This window comes from Syngnathus leptorhynchus, chromosome 21 (assembly GCF_054491065.1).
Source record: "Syngnathus leptorhynchus isolate UIUO chromosome 21, UIUO_Slep, whole genome shotgun sequence".
Lineage (NCBI taxonomy): Eukaryota > Metazoa > Chordata > Actinopteri > Syngnathiformes > Syngnathidae > Syngnathus > Syngnathus leptorhynchus.
In genome coordinates, this window is record NC_141215.1 from 1,272,522 (window position 1) to 1,286,453 (window position 13,932).

Genomic DNA, 13,932 nt, shown 5'->3' on the forward strand with positions numbered 1-13,932 from the left:
TCAATCAACCAACCAACCAACCAACCAACCAATCAAATCGACGTCCTTTGCTTTTGGACTGCATCCTCAAATAATCTTGATGGAGCCCCATCAACTATAGATCCTTGCAGCGTAATTAACTGGATTCAAATCGACTTTCAGGTCGCAAATAAGACAAACGAGACGGAGCCCTGGTGTGGAGTTGGCACACTTTTTGATTGGACCCTCTGAAACAAAAATGGTCCAATTATTGCCTCTTGATAACATTGTATTTCTCGTCATTGGGACCTAAGAATCTCATATGGAGTAGGGCATAGATACAGGTTTGTCCTCACCTGGTTGTCCAGGTAAACAAGGTTCCTCTGAAGATGATGAGAAAGAACATCAGTCTGCAGTGGCAGCAGGAAAAGGAAAGAAAAGAAGCAGAAAGCGAGCTCTGTTTGGTAAGATGGGATCAAGGAATCTAGCGACATTGGATTGGTCTTCTGTAGACTTACAAAACAGTTAAGACCGAATCAACAGCACCTCTGCTGGTTGAAGCTCAATAGTGCACTCAACTTTACTTCAATTGCTTCATATGAGAGAGAATTAAGGAGGAAATACTCAATTAGCATGCCAATTCAAAGGAGGAACATATGGTATGCTGACAGAACAGCACAGTACAAAGACGGTAAGGAAATACACACAATTGCATAATAAGGCTCAATGTGCGCAAGTGAGAAGATTGAGATGTAAGATTGAGCAACACAGCAATTTTCAGAAAGATACTTGAACAAGTATTTACCGATACCAATTGTAATTACGATACATACAATTTCAATTTAGACAATTACAAATAATTTGCTATCTGAATGAAACCTTTCTGTCTTTCTGACACACAATAATGAACTAAAGGCAAGAAAGACTTACTCGACTGTCAGAGTTCTATTTTTCCTTTAAGTATCAGTGGCTGGTATCGGTATTCCTCACAAGGACTAGATACCTTGAAATCTGCCTGATATGCGTCCATCCCTACTATGAAGTCTTTATTATAACAAGTTGTTGTGCTGTACTTTTACTCTCCAAACAATAAAAATGACTATCACCAGATAATTATGAATATAAATAAATGTTTTAAAAACTCTGATTAGTGAAGATTTATAAGTGGACAAATGCAACATAAATGTCAAATGCATCTACTACAACAAATTCACAGTATTACAATGCTGTCACAACGTGAATATGCATGGGCAGAGAGCCTATATTCATGCTCAAGACACACAAATATACTTACTCCCCCCCAAAAAAATCACCAGCCACAAATCAACCACCACAAATTACTGCAACGCGTTCAATATGAAACTGATTTTGGTGTGTAAAAAAAATAATAATAAAAATAAATCCAATAGACTCCCATCTTATTTTTTTATTGAGTCTAAAACTCAATTTAACAATGTGATTCCTGTAACATTAAACCAAATTCAATTTCATTTGAACTAAACAGCAAGCCACCTGAAAACACATGCATCTGCTGATACACACATACCAACACTTAATGCAAGGTTTGGACCACCAAAGCAACCCTAGCACCAAAGACTCTCCGTGCTTGAACATTCAGTACATACATATGCTCAGTGCTGACCTTGGGATTGGGGCCCTCTATTCCCAGGGCCATTAGCTGGGATAGTGTGTGCTCCCGCAAGCTGTTGAGCTCTGCCTGTTGCCGGCGGAGCTTGATGAGCATCAGTGTCAGTTCCTCAGGCTACGTGAAGCATCACACAGAGGAGAAATCAACTGCTACATTAAAAACAATACACCATACAGTGAAGTGACTGATGGTTCGCAAACGTCGGACTGAGACGACCTTACATCGGATTCATGATGTACTTTCCTAAATTTAAGTGGACCTCAGTGCGCAGGAAGTTTAATTTTGTCCGATCGCGCAACTACAGCGCACCGCCGAACGCACAACCGTAGCGCGTCACCGACCGCGCAACTGCACCGCGCTGGTCGCTTCATTGGGACAGAGCCATCGCTGAAATTTAGAAAATATTTTTAAAGTCCTGATGTACTTTCCTAAATTGAAGTGGACCTCAGTGCGCAGGGAGCTTAATTTTGTCCGAACGCGCAACTGCAGCGCACTGCCAAACGCGCAACCGCAGCGCGCCCCCGACCGCGCAACTGCACCGCGCTGGTCGTATTATTGTGACATAACGGTCGCTAAAATTTAGAAAATAGTTTCAAAGTCCTAATGGACTTTCCAAAATTTAAGTGGACCTCAGTGCGCAGGGAGCTTAATTTGGTCCGATCGCGCAACTGCAGCGCACCGCCAAACGTTGAAAAAACTATGATAAACAATTGGTACTTAATTTTCTAATGTATTGGTTATAGTGGGCCAAATGCACACACACACACACACACACACACACACACACACACACACACACACACACACACACACACACACACACACACACACACACACACACACACACACACACACACACACACACACACACACACACACACACACACACACACACACACACACACACACACACACACACACACACACACACACACACACACACACACACACACACACACACACACAAATTAACACCCCGTGGCATATGGCGCACTGGGTAGCACGTCCGCCTCACAGTTAGGAGGGTGCGGGTTCGATTCCACCTCCGGCCCTCCCTGTGTGGAGTTTGCATGTTCGTGTCCGCGTGGGTTTTCTCCGGGCACTCCGGTTTCCTCCCACATCCCAAAACCATGCTTGGTAGGCCGATTGAGCACTCCAAATTGTCCCTAGGTGTGAGTGCGAGTGCGAATGGTTGTTCGTCTCTGTGTGCCCTGCGATTGGCTGGCTACCAGTTCAAAGTGTCCCCCGCCTACTGCCCGATGACGGCTGGCATAGGCTCCACCACGCCCGCAACCCCCGTGGGGACAAAACGGTTCAGAAACTGATGGATGGCATATGGGGAAAAAAAACCCAAACATGTTTGTAGCGTTTAGCCTACAAGCACTTTCGAGCGTAATCATAAATCTGTTTAAATGTGCACACAAATACGTTTGAATATGATCCCAAATACATTTTGAAGTGCTCGCAAAGACGTTCGAACGTGCTCGTAAATATTTTCAAACACATTTAAATACATTCAAGCATACTTGCAAATAAGTTTGAACAAACTCGCAAGTACGTTTGAACGTATTTGATTGTATACCCCACACACATTTTTGTACAGAAAGTTCAAATGACAACTCTAGGAGGCCTGTGACACATTATAAGATAAAAAAAAATACAGAGATGCAAATGAAATATTCATATTTCATTTATATATTACTTTCATACATAATTGCCTTTAATCAAGACAACAATATAACAATCCAACATGTAATGCCTTATGTATTTTCCAGTATGTCAAACAATTAATATTTTTATAGCCACAGATAAAAAAAAATAAGATTGAGACTTATAATGGCAAAAGTGAACCCCCCCCAAATAATACAATAAATACTTTTATTTTGAATTTGTTCCACAAAAAGACAAGATGACAAAACAATTGGCCAAAGTTGTGCTTTTAAAACATCTGTGTTTACGTCAACATGTCACGACTGTGTATTTGATGTGTATGTTACCATAGTTTCTGTTCGCGTCGCCCCTCCCCTCCTGAGTTACCTCACAATCAATGTAATCACAGTCACCTGCCTCTTGTTACCTGTCGTGTATTTAAGTCCTGTCTGCCCCTCACTCCCCCGTCGGATTGCTCTCGTCTCTTGTCTGTAGTCTCGTTGGTTTGTTTTTCGGTTCGGTTAGTTTCTCTCCAAGTTGGTCTGTCGGTTACCCCTGTCACTCTGTCTCCGTTAAGTTATGTTAGTTTGCTGGTTCTGTTGGTTTGTTCGCCTCATGCTCCCTTCCAAGTACCTTTCCCCCCCCCAATAAACCCAGGTCCAAGCTGCATTTGGTCGCCCTGCTCCATTTCCGATCCTGACACATGATCATAGAATGTTGCTAATGGAGGTAACGGAGGTAAAAGTCATCATGGTGCAATAGACTACATGCTAGATGATAATAATGGCTAAAGTTTATGTCGGCCTAAGTCAGGCCCTATCTGTGAAACAGTAAAAAATAAATAAATAAATAATGGAGTCAGCCTTTGGTGACAAGCAATTGCGAGGAAACTGATGTCTGAAAAAGCCAAATGTAAAAGTGTCGCAAATAAGTACTCTTAGACTCACCGTTTTGCCTTGCAGCGACTGAGATGTAATGGGCTGAGAGGGAACACCAGCTACCATGGAACGGCGATCGAGTGTGCTTCTGAACTGAGGAAGAAATTTTGATTTGTGTCAATATATTTGAGAAAAAAGAAAGTGCTCTGTCGCCCTTTGTACCAAGCCGTAGGAAACTAGAATTTAATTTTGGTGGGGCATTGCTGCAAGTTTCACAATACTCACTTCTACTATTCCGCTATTTTGCACATTCTCTTTTGTACAACTGTATTTTATTACCGTATTGGCCCGAATATAAGATGGTGTTTTTTGCATTGAAATAAGACTGAAAAAGTGGGGGTTGTCTTGCATTCGGGGTCTAGACATTATACCCATTCACAACACTAGATGGCGCCAGATATCTTTGAAGCGAATGCTGAACCCCTGTCACAAAGAAGAAAAATAAAAATAGCTGTAGCAGTTTGCATTATTTTATTGCAATATTTTTCCTTATTCAGATTTGTTTCAAGAATACAGTTACAGTTAGACTTCACTTTGTTGGTTAATGCAGTTATTGCTTAGTTAGTGTGAAGGCGAAGGCCTTCACACTATTGTTATTCTACTTTATTTTTCTTCTTCTTATTATTATCCTACTTTATTCCTCCCACTTTTTTGACACCTAACTACTCCCACATGCTTTAACCGATTCACTCCATTCCAACTTTCACACGTTCCAAAAATTCACGGCATGACTGCTAGTATTTTATTTGTTCATAACATTTACCGTTTTTGCATAATTAGCAAATTTGTGCCTTAAAATCCCCCATTCATTCTTAATGGCGCATTAGAAACGAGCGACGTTCAGGAGTGAGTTCAAATTTTGACATCTGACAACTTTTTTCACGATTTCTTTCCTTAACTCGTTTATTTAACTCTTTTATTTTTTATTTATTTATTTTCCGTTCATTCATTTAGTTATTCATTTAATTTTAAGTTAAAAACATCATTTTACCGTTTTTATTTCTTGTTTAATATCATCATTCCACCGCAGCAACACTAAGTCGCTGTTTAGCTCAGTAAGAAGACAATGGTCCATTGAACACGAGCCACGTCCGCGAGCGAGTTCGAGTCCCGCTTGGCCATAATTTTTTTATTCATTAATTTTTCATTCATTCAATTTTAACACATTTTAATAATTATTTTCATCATTCATTTAGTTATTCATTTAATTTTAAGTTAAAAACATCATTTTACCGTTTTTACCGATTTCTTGTTTAATATCATCATTCCACCACAGCAACACTAAGCCGCTGTTTAGCTCAGTAAGAATACAATGGCGTTTGGAATACGAGCCACTTCCGCGAGGGAGTTCGATCCCGGTGGGCGATAATTTTTTTATTCATTAATTTTTCATTCATTCAATTTTAACACATTTTAATAATTATTTTCATCATCATTAATTTATTATTTTTATTTTATTTAATCATCATTAATTTACCATTTTTATTTCATTTAATCATCATTTTGAGTCCCACAATAGTGTGAAGTGCCTTCGCCTTCACACGCAATTTCTCCAGAAATTGCCAATTCTAGTTAATTTTGTTGTTTTATCACAGTAAATTGATTGATTTGGATTTCAAAAGCCCTGAAGCCATTCATTTATAAATGTGATTGCACTTTAGTTTACATATTTAAATGTTCAGATATTAAGATGTGATAGACCATTTTTGCATGATTTGAATGAGAAAAATAACATGCTTTTTCTGTCGAATATATTGTTATAATCATTTGTTTCAAATGTACTGTAATTATTTTCTGTATAAAAATTAAATTGGTGTTCAAAAAGTCTTTTTTCAAACTTGAATTTTGAAAAAGAGGGGGTTGTCTTATATTCAGGGTCGTTTTATATTCGGGCCAATACGGGACTATTTTTTCTCGCTCATGTTTATTTTGTGTGTAATTTTACTGATGACCATTAGATGGTGGAACATTTCTGTTGTAAATTTGGAGAAAGAAGAGCGAAAACAAGAAATATTTTAAGATTATACTTTTTTCAAAGGATTATCCAATGTTAAATCCTCTTTAATCCTACTTTATATGCCGATAGAAAGCAAAGGGTTGTAGAATCATTTTGCAATGTACATCTTTAGCCATCATTATTGAAGTGTATTGTGCGGTAATAATTTTGGTAGTTTGGGGGAAAAAAAACGGGATTTCCTTATTTTAAACAGAGAAATGGGTACAATATTTTTGTTCCATCCATTTCCCTAGTTTTCTCAATATACTGTTGTGTTTGCATTTGAATGACACCAGCCTGTTTGTTTATTTATTTATGTATTCTTTTTCAAAAATGAGTGTCAATAACTCCCAATGCAAAAATAAATAGTTTTTTTAATTTGAACCCCCGCATGGAAAATAAGGGCATGCCAGTTAGTCAAACTTTTATGATCTCCTCTTTACCTTGGCAGGGTGTGTCCTATGGAGACGATCAAGCGTCCCATCTTCTTTAAAGTTATGTGATGACACTTCGGAGTGGGAGCTGCCGGTGTTGGAAACGCCTTGCTTGCTTGGAGGGGGCAGAGTGTTGTAGAGCGCTAATGATCCGTGCGATGGCGAGGTGGGGATGGAGTGTACGGCGGCGTGTTCTGATATGTTGCCCATTGTTTTTGTGCTGGGAAGGGTGCCATAATGACCTGCAGGCAAAAACCCAAAATGAGAAAAGCATGTCAGTTGTTCTTTTCGTAATTTCTTACTTTTTATTTGTCTACTTTGCCACTACTCCTATTTTTATTTTTTTTTAAAGTTATAACATAATTTCAGTGGACCACAGTAATTTGGGTTTGTAGAAAAAATAACTTGCAGTTACAACAACGCAACGTTATACTGTTAGCTTTTTTTCTCACCTGGACCATGAAACATAACTTCCTAATGGTGTACATCAAATTTGTATTTCTCATGAATTAGGCTTAGGTTTGTCACTAGCTAATATTTTTAGAATTATCGATAATTCCATCAATTAATCGGTTGTATTTGTATTTCGTATTATAAAACAAATTTTGCCCCCATTATTGGTTATTTATATGGTATTGTTTAAGTGAAAACAACTAAACAACCAATAATATCACATAACTGAGATCACTGTTGTACTCACCAACCTTTTTCAAATTGATCCAAAGTAAAAGCAGAAGTTTGCAAACAAAAGATTTTGACAGCTATAACTTATTATTATATTATGGCATACTATAATGGAGGTAAATGAAGAATGAATTAATATCAAAGATAGTTTACTTCAGTGACAATTCCAAACTTTCAGTGTAGCGATTCCTCACGAGAACTTGAATTTTCAGTCGCATTTGCTCAACTGTTTGTTGCTGCTACCTGTTGGTTGAGCCAGACTTTGCCTGGAGAAGGCCTGCCTCTGCTGCCATTCATACAGCTGCCACATGGTGTCGTCTCTCATTGACCTCCTCTTCTCCGCTGTGGTGACGATGCTGGTTGAGGCAGGTCGAAGAGCCTGATCATATGTTGAACCCGCCACACTGCAGATGCTGTTTCGGGGTAACGTGCGGTAGCCCTCTGGGTATCTGGGTACAAGCTGGGCATGGTGGCTGGGCATGTTTCTGGGTAACGTCTGGTAGGATGAAACACTGGGAAACAAAGGAAGAATGGAGATTCCTGGTTAGCTCTCTCTATATTTGTTACTTTTTCATTACTATTTTGCAATTTCCCTTTCATTTTGTATGAAAAAAAAGTTCGACAAACCAGACGGTCTTGTTCACTCATTCCAATGAAATGCCCATCCTTTACAGATTTATTGAGGAATTTTCTTAAATTATGCAAAGGCAACATAGCCAAACAAGTGTCCCTTGAGATTGTTTTTGAACACACTGCCACGTATTTCTTGCTTAAGATTTGAAAGCCTTCTCTGTGTTCAAATGTTATTTACTCACTTCATCTGTCAATGTTCAGGCAATGTCATTGCATGACAAGAAAGATAGAGACTCTTTAAGTGACCAAAGGGCCTTTATGAAGCATTTGTCCCTTTATTATTGATTTTATATTCCCATTGCAAGCACACTGAACACTGAAGTTCTTATTTAGAGTACCATAAAAAGCTTTGCTCCTGTATTTCTCTAAATGGCTGACCAAATGGTAAACAAAATCCGCACTTAACAAGTGACACAAAAAGCTTTAATCTCTCTCAGGACAAGGATGAAGGACTCTATACAAAGAGTGATGAGGGAGAAAAGCTTTTAAGTTTTATAAAGGAGCACAAGATGAACCAACTGCATGCGTACAAACTACGTAACATCATTTCTGTCCTAAATTTCTCTATTGCAGAACTAATAAAGGCCTATTTTGTTATGTCAATGAACCATCAGTTTTTATTGTGTGTTGTAGGTCAAGAAAATCATACAGAGTGATGATTACCATTACATTGTATGTGCATCACACAATCAGATTTTCTATATTTTAAAGCTATCATAACCTATTCATTTGCCATAATCCTGCAAACTTAAGCAACTCGCTTCCTGACATTTCATTAATTCATTTAATTGTCTTAATTTTTTCACAAGAGGGAAATTTAGAAATACTAATAACATTGTCTATTGTTATTCCAAATACAAATCAAGGCTGGCCCTATTTCCAGTTACATCAATAAAGGGCGAAGCAACTACTTGCAAAATGCAATATTTATTTTTAACCCAGCCAGGGTTTCTGCAGGGATCAGCAAAACTAATTTAAGACTTTTCAATGCATAATTAGTTAATGTAAAATTAATGACTACTGCAAATACATACATATACCCACAATTAATTGCATAATTTCCACTCAGGATTAATTGTTAATTAAACATTTTGTAATTGTTCGAAATGTACAATGATTTTTTTCCAAATTTTTTATACTCTTGTTAACTAACATAACAATGGACAAATATGTTGCACAGAATACAAGTATCTTTTAGGTAATTGTAAGTACCGTAATTTTCGGACTATAAATCGCGGTTTTTGTCATAGTTTGGGTGAGGGGGGGGGGCGATTTATACTCAGGAGCGATTTATATGTGATTTTTTTCACAAATTTTCAAAATTCAAAAATCCGTGATGTAGTGAAACCGCGATAAACGAACCGCGATGTAGCAAGAGATTACTGTCATTTGAACTGCAAGTGATGTCACCCGTGCCGTGCGGCGGTTGTTTACATAAAGGGCAAAGGATTCGATCACGGGATGACGAAGATGACAAAGGGCCCCATGTACTAACGGCATCATTAGCGGCTTTGTTTGTAAGTGACACGGAGGATGAAGAGTTTGAAGGATTTAATGATTTGGAGTGACACAGAAGATTTGAAAAACTATTATGGCTTTTACGCACGCCCGGTCCTTCTCGACGGGAGCTCTCTTTCACCTCTGTGGATGGAAGTCGGGGGCCGGCGCTCGGCCAGGTAGCTGTCCGGGGACGGTAGATGGGGCTCGGACATGGCTTTTACGCACGCCCGGTCCTATTTATGGAGCTCTCTTCCACCTCCGTGGCTGGAAGTTCAGTAGTTGTTGGCTCGTTGAACTCTTGTTTTGTTAAATAAAGAGCCGTTCACCAAACCCACGTCTTTCCTGGTACTTTGTTAACGCTACAATATAGTTATATACTAGATCTCTGCAGCGCACGCGCGGCGTTGTTGACATAAACAACGAGGAATTTGATCGATGGATTTAATAATTTGGAGTGACACAGATGGTTCGATAATATTGTTTTAATATGATCGTGATTTGAAATATACTTTATATATCGTTATATGGGTCTGTGGAATAATTAGAAATGCAACTTACAACGGGTCCAACGTGAGCATATGCAGCACATACACGGCATTGTTTACATAAAGCACGATCGATGGATTTAATGAATTGGAGTGACACAGATGGTTGGATAAACGTGTTATTTATGTAATACTTACTTGAATAACTCTGAATGTTACGTCAGGCCCGTTCTCAGCTCCTCGTTTGTGTATAGTCACGTTAGCATACCGTATCGTTTAACCTGTTGTTGCTGGTTCATGTCTGTTTTTGGTGTGCGACTTATACTCCGGTGCGACTTCTTTATGTTCTTTTTCACTTTATTGTGCATTTTATGGCTGGTGCGACTTATACTCCGGAGCGACTTATAGTCCGAAAATTACGGTAAGTAAGTTTGTAGTAATGTTGGGTTATTTGAAGTTAATTCACACACACACGCATGCACACACGCACACGCACACCCACACGCACACCCACCCACACGCACACCCACCCACACGCACACACGCACACGCACGCACACACACACACACACACACACACACACACACACACACACACACACACACACACACACACACACACACACACACACACACACACACACACACACACACACACACACACACACACACACACACATACATATGAGGATACAAACTGAGTCAGATTAAGATAAATTGATGTGATTTTTCTACCATTAGGTGGCAAGAGCATTTCACGTAGGATCTTGGTGAAAGCTACAGTACATTTTTCTTTTCAAATTAAGGGTACCATCTTTTTCGGACTATAGGTCGCATTTTTTTTTTTTCCATAGTTTGGATGGGGGGGGGGCGATTTATACTCAGGAGCAATTTATGTGTGACATTATTCACAAATTTTCAAAAATCCGTAATGTAGTGAAACGGCGATAAACGAACCGCGATGTAGCAAGGGATTACTGTATTGTGAAGTGCAACTGACGTCACCGGTGCCGCACGGCGGTGTTTACATAAAGGACGAAGGATTCGATCATGAGATTTAAAGACTTGGAGTGACAGAGATTATTTGATAAAATTGTTGTTTATAATTATATGGGCCTGTGGAATAATTTGAACTGCAACCGCCGTCAGCGGCGCGGCGCACACCTGGCATTGTTGACATAAAGGACAATCGATGGATTTAATGATTTGGAGTGACACAGATGGTTTAATAATATTGTTGCTTATATAATAGTTTTATCATATATAATTTATATATCGTTATATGGGCCTGTGGAATAATTTGAACTGCAGCCGACGTCAGCGGCGCACACCCGGCATTGTTGACATAAAGGACGATCGATGGATTTAATGATTTAGAGTGACACAGATGGTTTGATAAAGGTGTTGTTTATTGTTGTTTATATTATTGTTATTTCATACATAGTTTATATATTGTTATATGAGCCTGTAGAAAATTTTGAACTGCAACGCGCCGCTGACGTCGGACTTGTTTACATAAATGAGGTCAAACTCGATCGATGGCTTTAATGATTTGGAGTGACACAGATGGTTTGATAAAGGTGTTATTTATGTTATAGTTATTTGGATAACTGTCAATGTTACATCAGGCTCGTTCTCAGCTCTTCGTTTGTGTTTATGTCACTTTAGCATACCGTATCGTTAAGCCTGTTGTTGCTCGTTCATGTCTGTTCTTGGTGTTGGATTTTGATGAATAATTTCCCCCAAAATGCGACTTGTACTCCAGTGCGACTTATAGATGTTTTTTTTCATTTTATTGTGGATTTTATGGCTAATGTGACGTATATTCCGGAACAACTTTTAGTCCGAAAAATACGGTAAATTAATTGCGCATATTTTTCATCACAGTAATTATTGTTTTAATGTCTTAAAGTGACTCCTTTTCACAACTTTGTGTACCTTTAGTGAGTTAAGTTTATAATGATCCACATTGTAATTAGAGAGAGAGAGAGCTTTGATGCAAACGAGCCAGAATGAACACTGAGGATGTTACACATGCTATTTTCAGGAGTTGCTGAACAAAATATGCCTCAAGTCTGACGCGCAAATGACTTGGAGTAACTCCAAGTGACAAGCCGGGCATAGCCATTTGGTTCTAAGGGTCTGAAAGAGTTGCCGCAAGCAAGGTCAGTGCTAAACAATGATGTTTTCCGTATTTTTCGCACCATATGTACCTCCTCCGCCATTGATAAATAAATACTATCGTTTGTGCAAATCTGTAAAGTTGTTTTGTGCAGCTTCCGCCACACCGAGACGTAATATACAGACATAATATGTCGACCTGATGAACCAATCAGGAGACATTACATTTTACGTAGATCAGGGGGGTAAACCAAACTGAGGACTGTACGTTCCATGTAGAGTACGTACCTCCGCCGCCATTGATAGATAGATAAATAAATACTATTGTTTTTGCAAAGCATTAGGACCCTAAAATGGCATAGACAAAGAGACATGCTTACGAGGCACAATTGGAGCTTTCTGGAAAGCCAAGATCATTGTAGAAGAGCAACGTGACAACGACAAAAAGGAACTTGGCATATTTAATGGCGAACTTGCCAAACTGTTTCATTTGGATACAGAAGATGAGGATTTTGATGGATTTACGTATCGATTAACAATGTGAGTACAATACAGTACATTATTAAACAGTACAATAAAGTAGGGGAACTGACTGCATTGCTCCTGTGTTGTTGTTTTTTAACCGCAAGTCACGGCATGCATGCGCCCTATAATGCGGTGCATCCTATTAAATACAGAAAAGCCCCCGGAATTGAGTCTGCGCCTTTTAACCCGAAGCGCCTTATGGTGCAGAAAATACGGTATTTGATGCTTTTTGACATCGTCTCAGCCATCTTACCTTCTATCGTCTTCTGTCCGAGTTCTGCGACTCGTCTGCTCCAACTGCTGAATGGAATTGGTTCTGGACAACCCTCTAGCTGGTTCTTGAACTGGAGTCGCTGCAACCCTCGCCTGGTATTCGTTTTTTGTTATGTGGTCTACTGAGCCTGATCCGTTCACCTGTGTAGGTTTTGGCAGCGTGAGTGTGGCCTGGCCCTGGCGGGAAGCAGACACTGCTGCTGCAATGGCAGACGCCTGGGCTGGTTGTAGTTTTAGGTTGCTTATTTTTGTGTGAGACAGCTCGACACTGGGATCTTGCTGGAAGTGGTGTTTATCCCCATGACGAAGCGTAGCATACTTTTCCAAGTCTCTTAGAGTTGCATATTTATCCCCTTCTCTGAGCGTGCTGTATTTTCTAACTTCCTTCAAAGTGTTATATTTGTCCACAATTTGTAATGTTCCATATTTACTCTGTGTCTCCTTTAATGAAAGTTGCCTCCTCACTTCTCTCTGAGGGACGTATTTCTGTGTTTGTTTTACAAGGGTTTTTTGCAGTAGGAATGCGTCTTCTTCATCATTTGACAAAAAACATTTCTCACCAACTTTAGTTGTAGCAAGTTTCTCTTCTGTTGGTGTCGCTCTGTATTTGTCGTCTACTTTTCGAATTGAGCACTTGTCCAAGTCCCTTTGGATGGAGTACCTTTCGCCATCCTTCTGCAGCATGTACTTTTCACCTCCCTTGTGCAGGAGATACTTGTCACCATCCCTTTGGAGCATGTAGCTAACACAGTCTTGCTTTAAGCAATACCTCCCCCCATCTTTCTGTAAGGTGTAGTACTCTCGCTCCTTCTCGCCGTGCGGTTTATCAGCATCTTTCAGTCGTTTCTCATCAGCTCGTGATAAGGAATGTTGACGTACGGGCACACGATTCCGTTCATTGTTTTGGATGTCTGGTCGGCTGAAGACTCTGCTGTTCAATAAGTTGTTCAATTCCTGACGTGCCGGCTGATCTACTTTAAACTTGTCCAACCTGTGACAGAAGCAAAAAAATAATAATTATGTTCATTGTAAATACAGAAAAGTCAGGTTCATGCTCCAAGATCAAACATATAAGTAGCGTTCTAAA

General features: G+C 39.5%; 1 protein-coding gene across 8 annotated transcripts in view; it reads right to left on the minus strand.

Moving 5' to 3' along the window:
• Positions 1-13,932, minus strand: part of LOC147040010 (pleckstrin homology domain-containing family A member 5-like) — a 75,141-nt gene that overhangs the window by 11,267 nt on the left and 49,942 nt on the right. For 5 of the 8 annotated variants that reach the window (XM_085901989.1, XM_085901988.1, XM_085901986.1 and 2 more), the window contains 5 exons: positions 12,826-13,836; positions 7,552-7,820; positions 6,634-6,866; positions 4,204-4,287; positions 1,601-1,720 (listed from right to left, as the gene is read on the minus strand). In XM_085901989.1, coding sequence (XP_085758115.1) covers positions 1,601-1,720; positions 4,204-4,287; positions 6,634-6,866; positions 7,552-7,820; positions 12,826-13,836 — 1,717 coding nt within the window. Of the gene's footprint in view, positions 1-314; positions 369-1,600; positions 1,721-4,203; positions 4,288-6,633; positions 6,867-7,551; positions 7,821-12,825; positions 13,837-13,932 lie in introns of all 8 variants that reach the window. The other 3 variants (XM_085901991.1, XM_085901990.1, XM_085901994.1) reach the window with 2 other exon arrangements.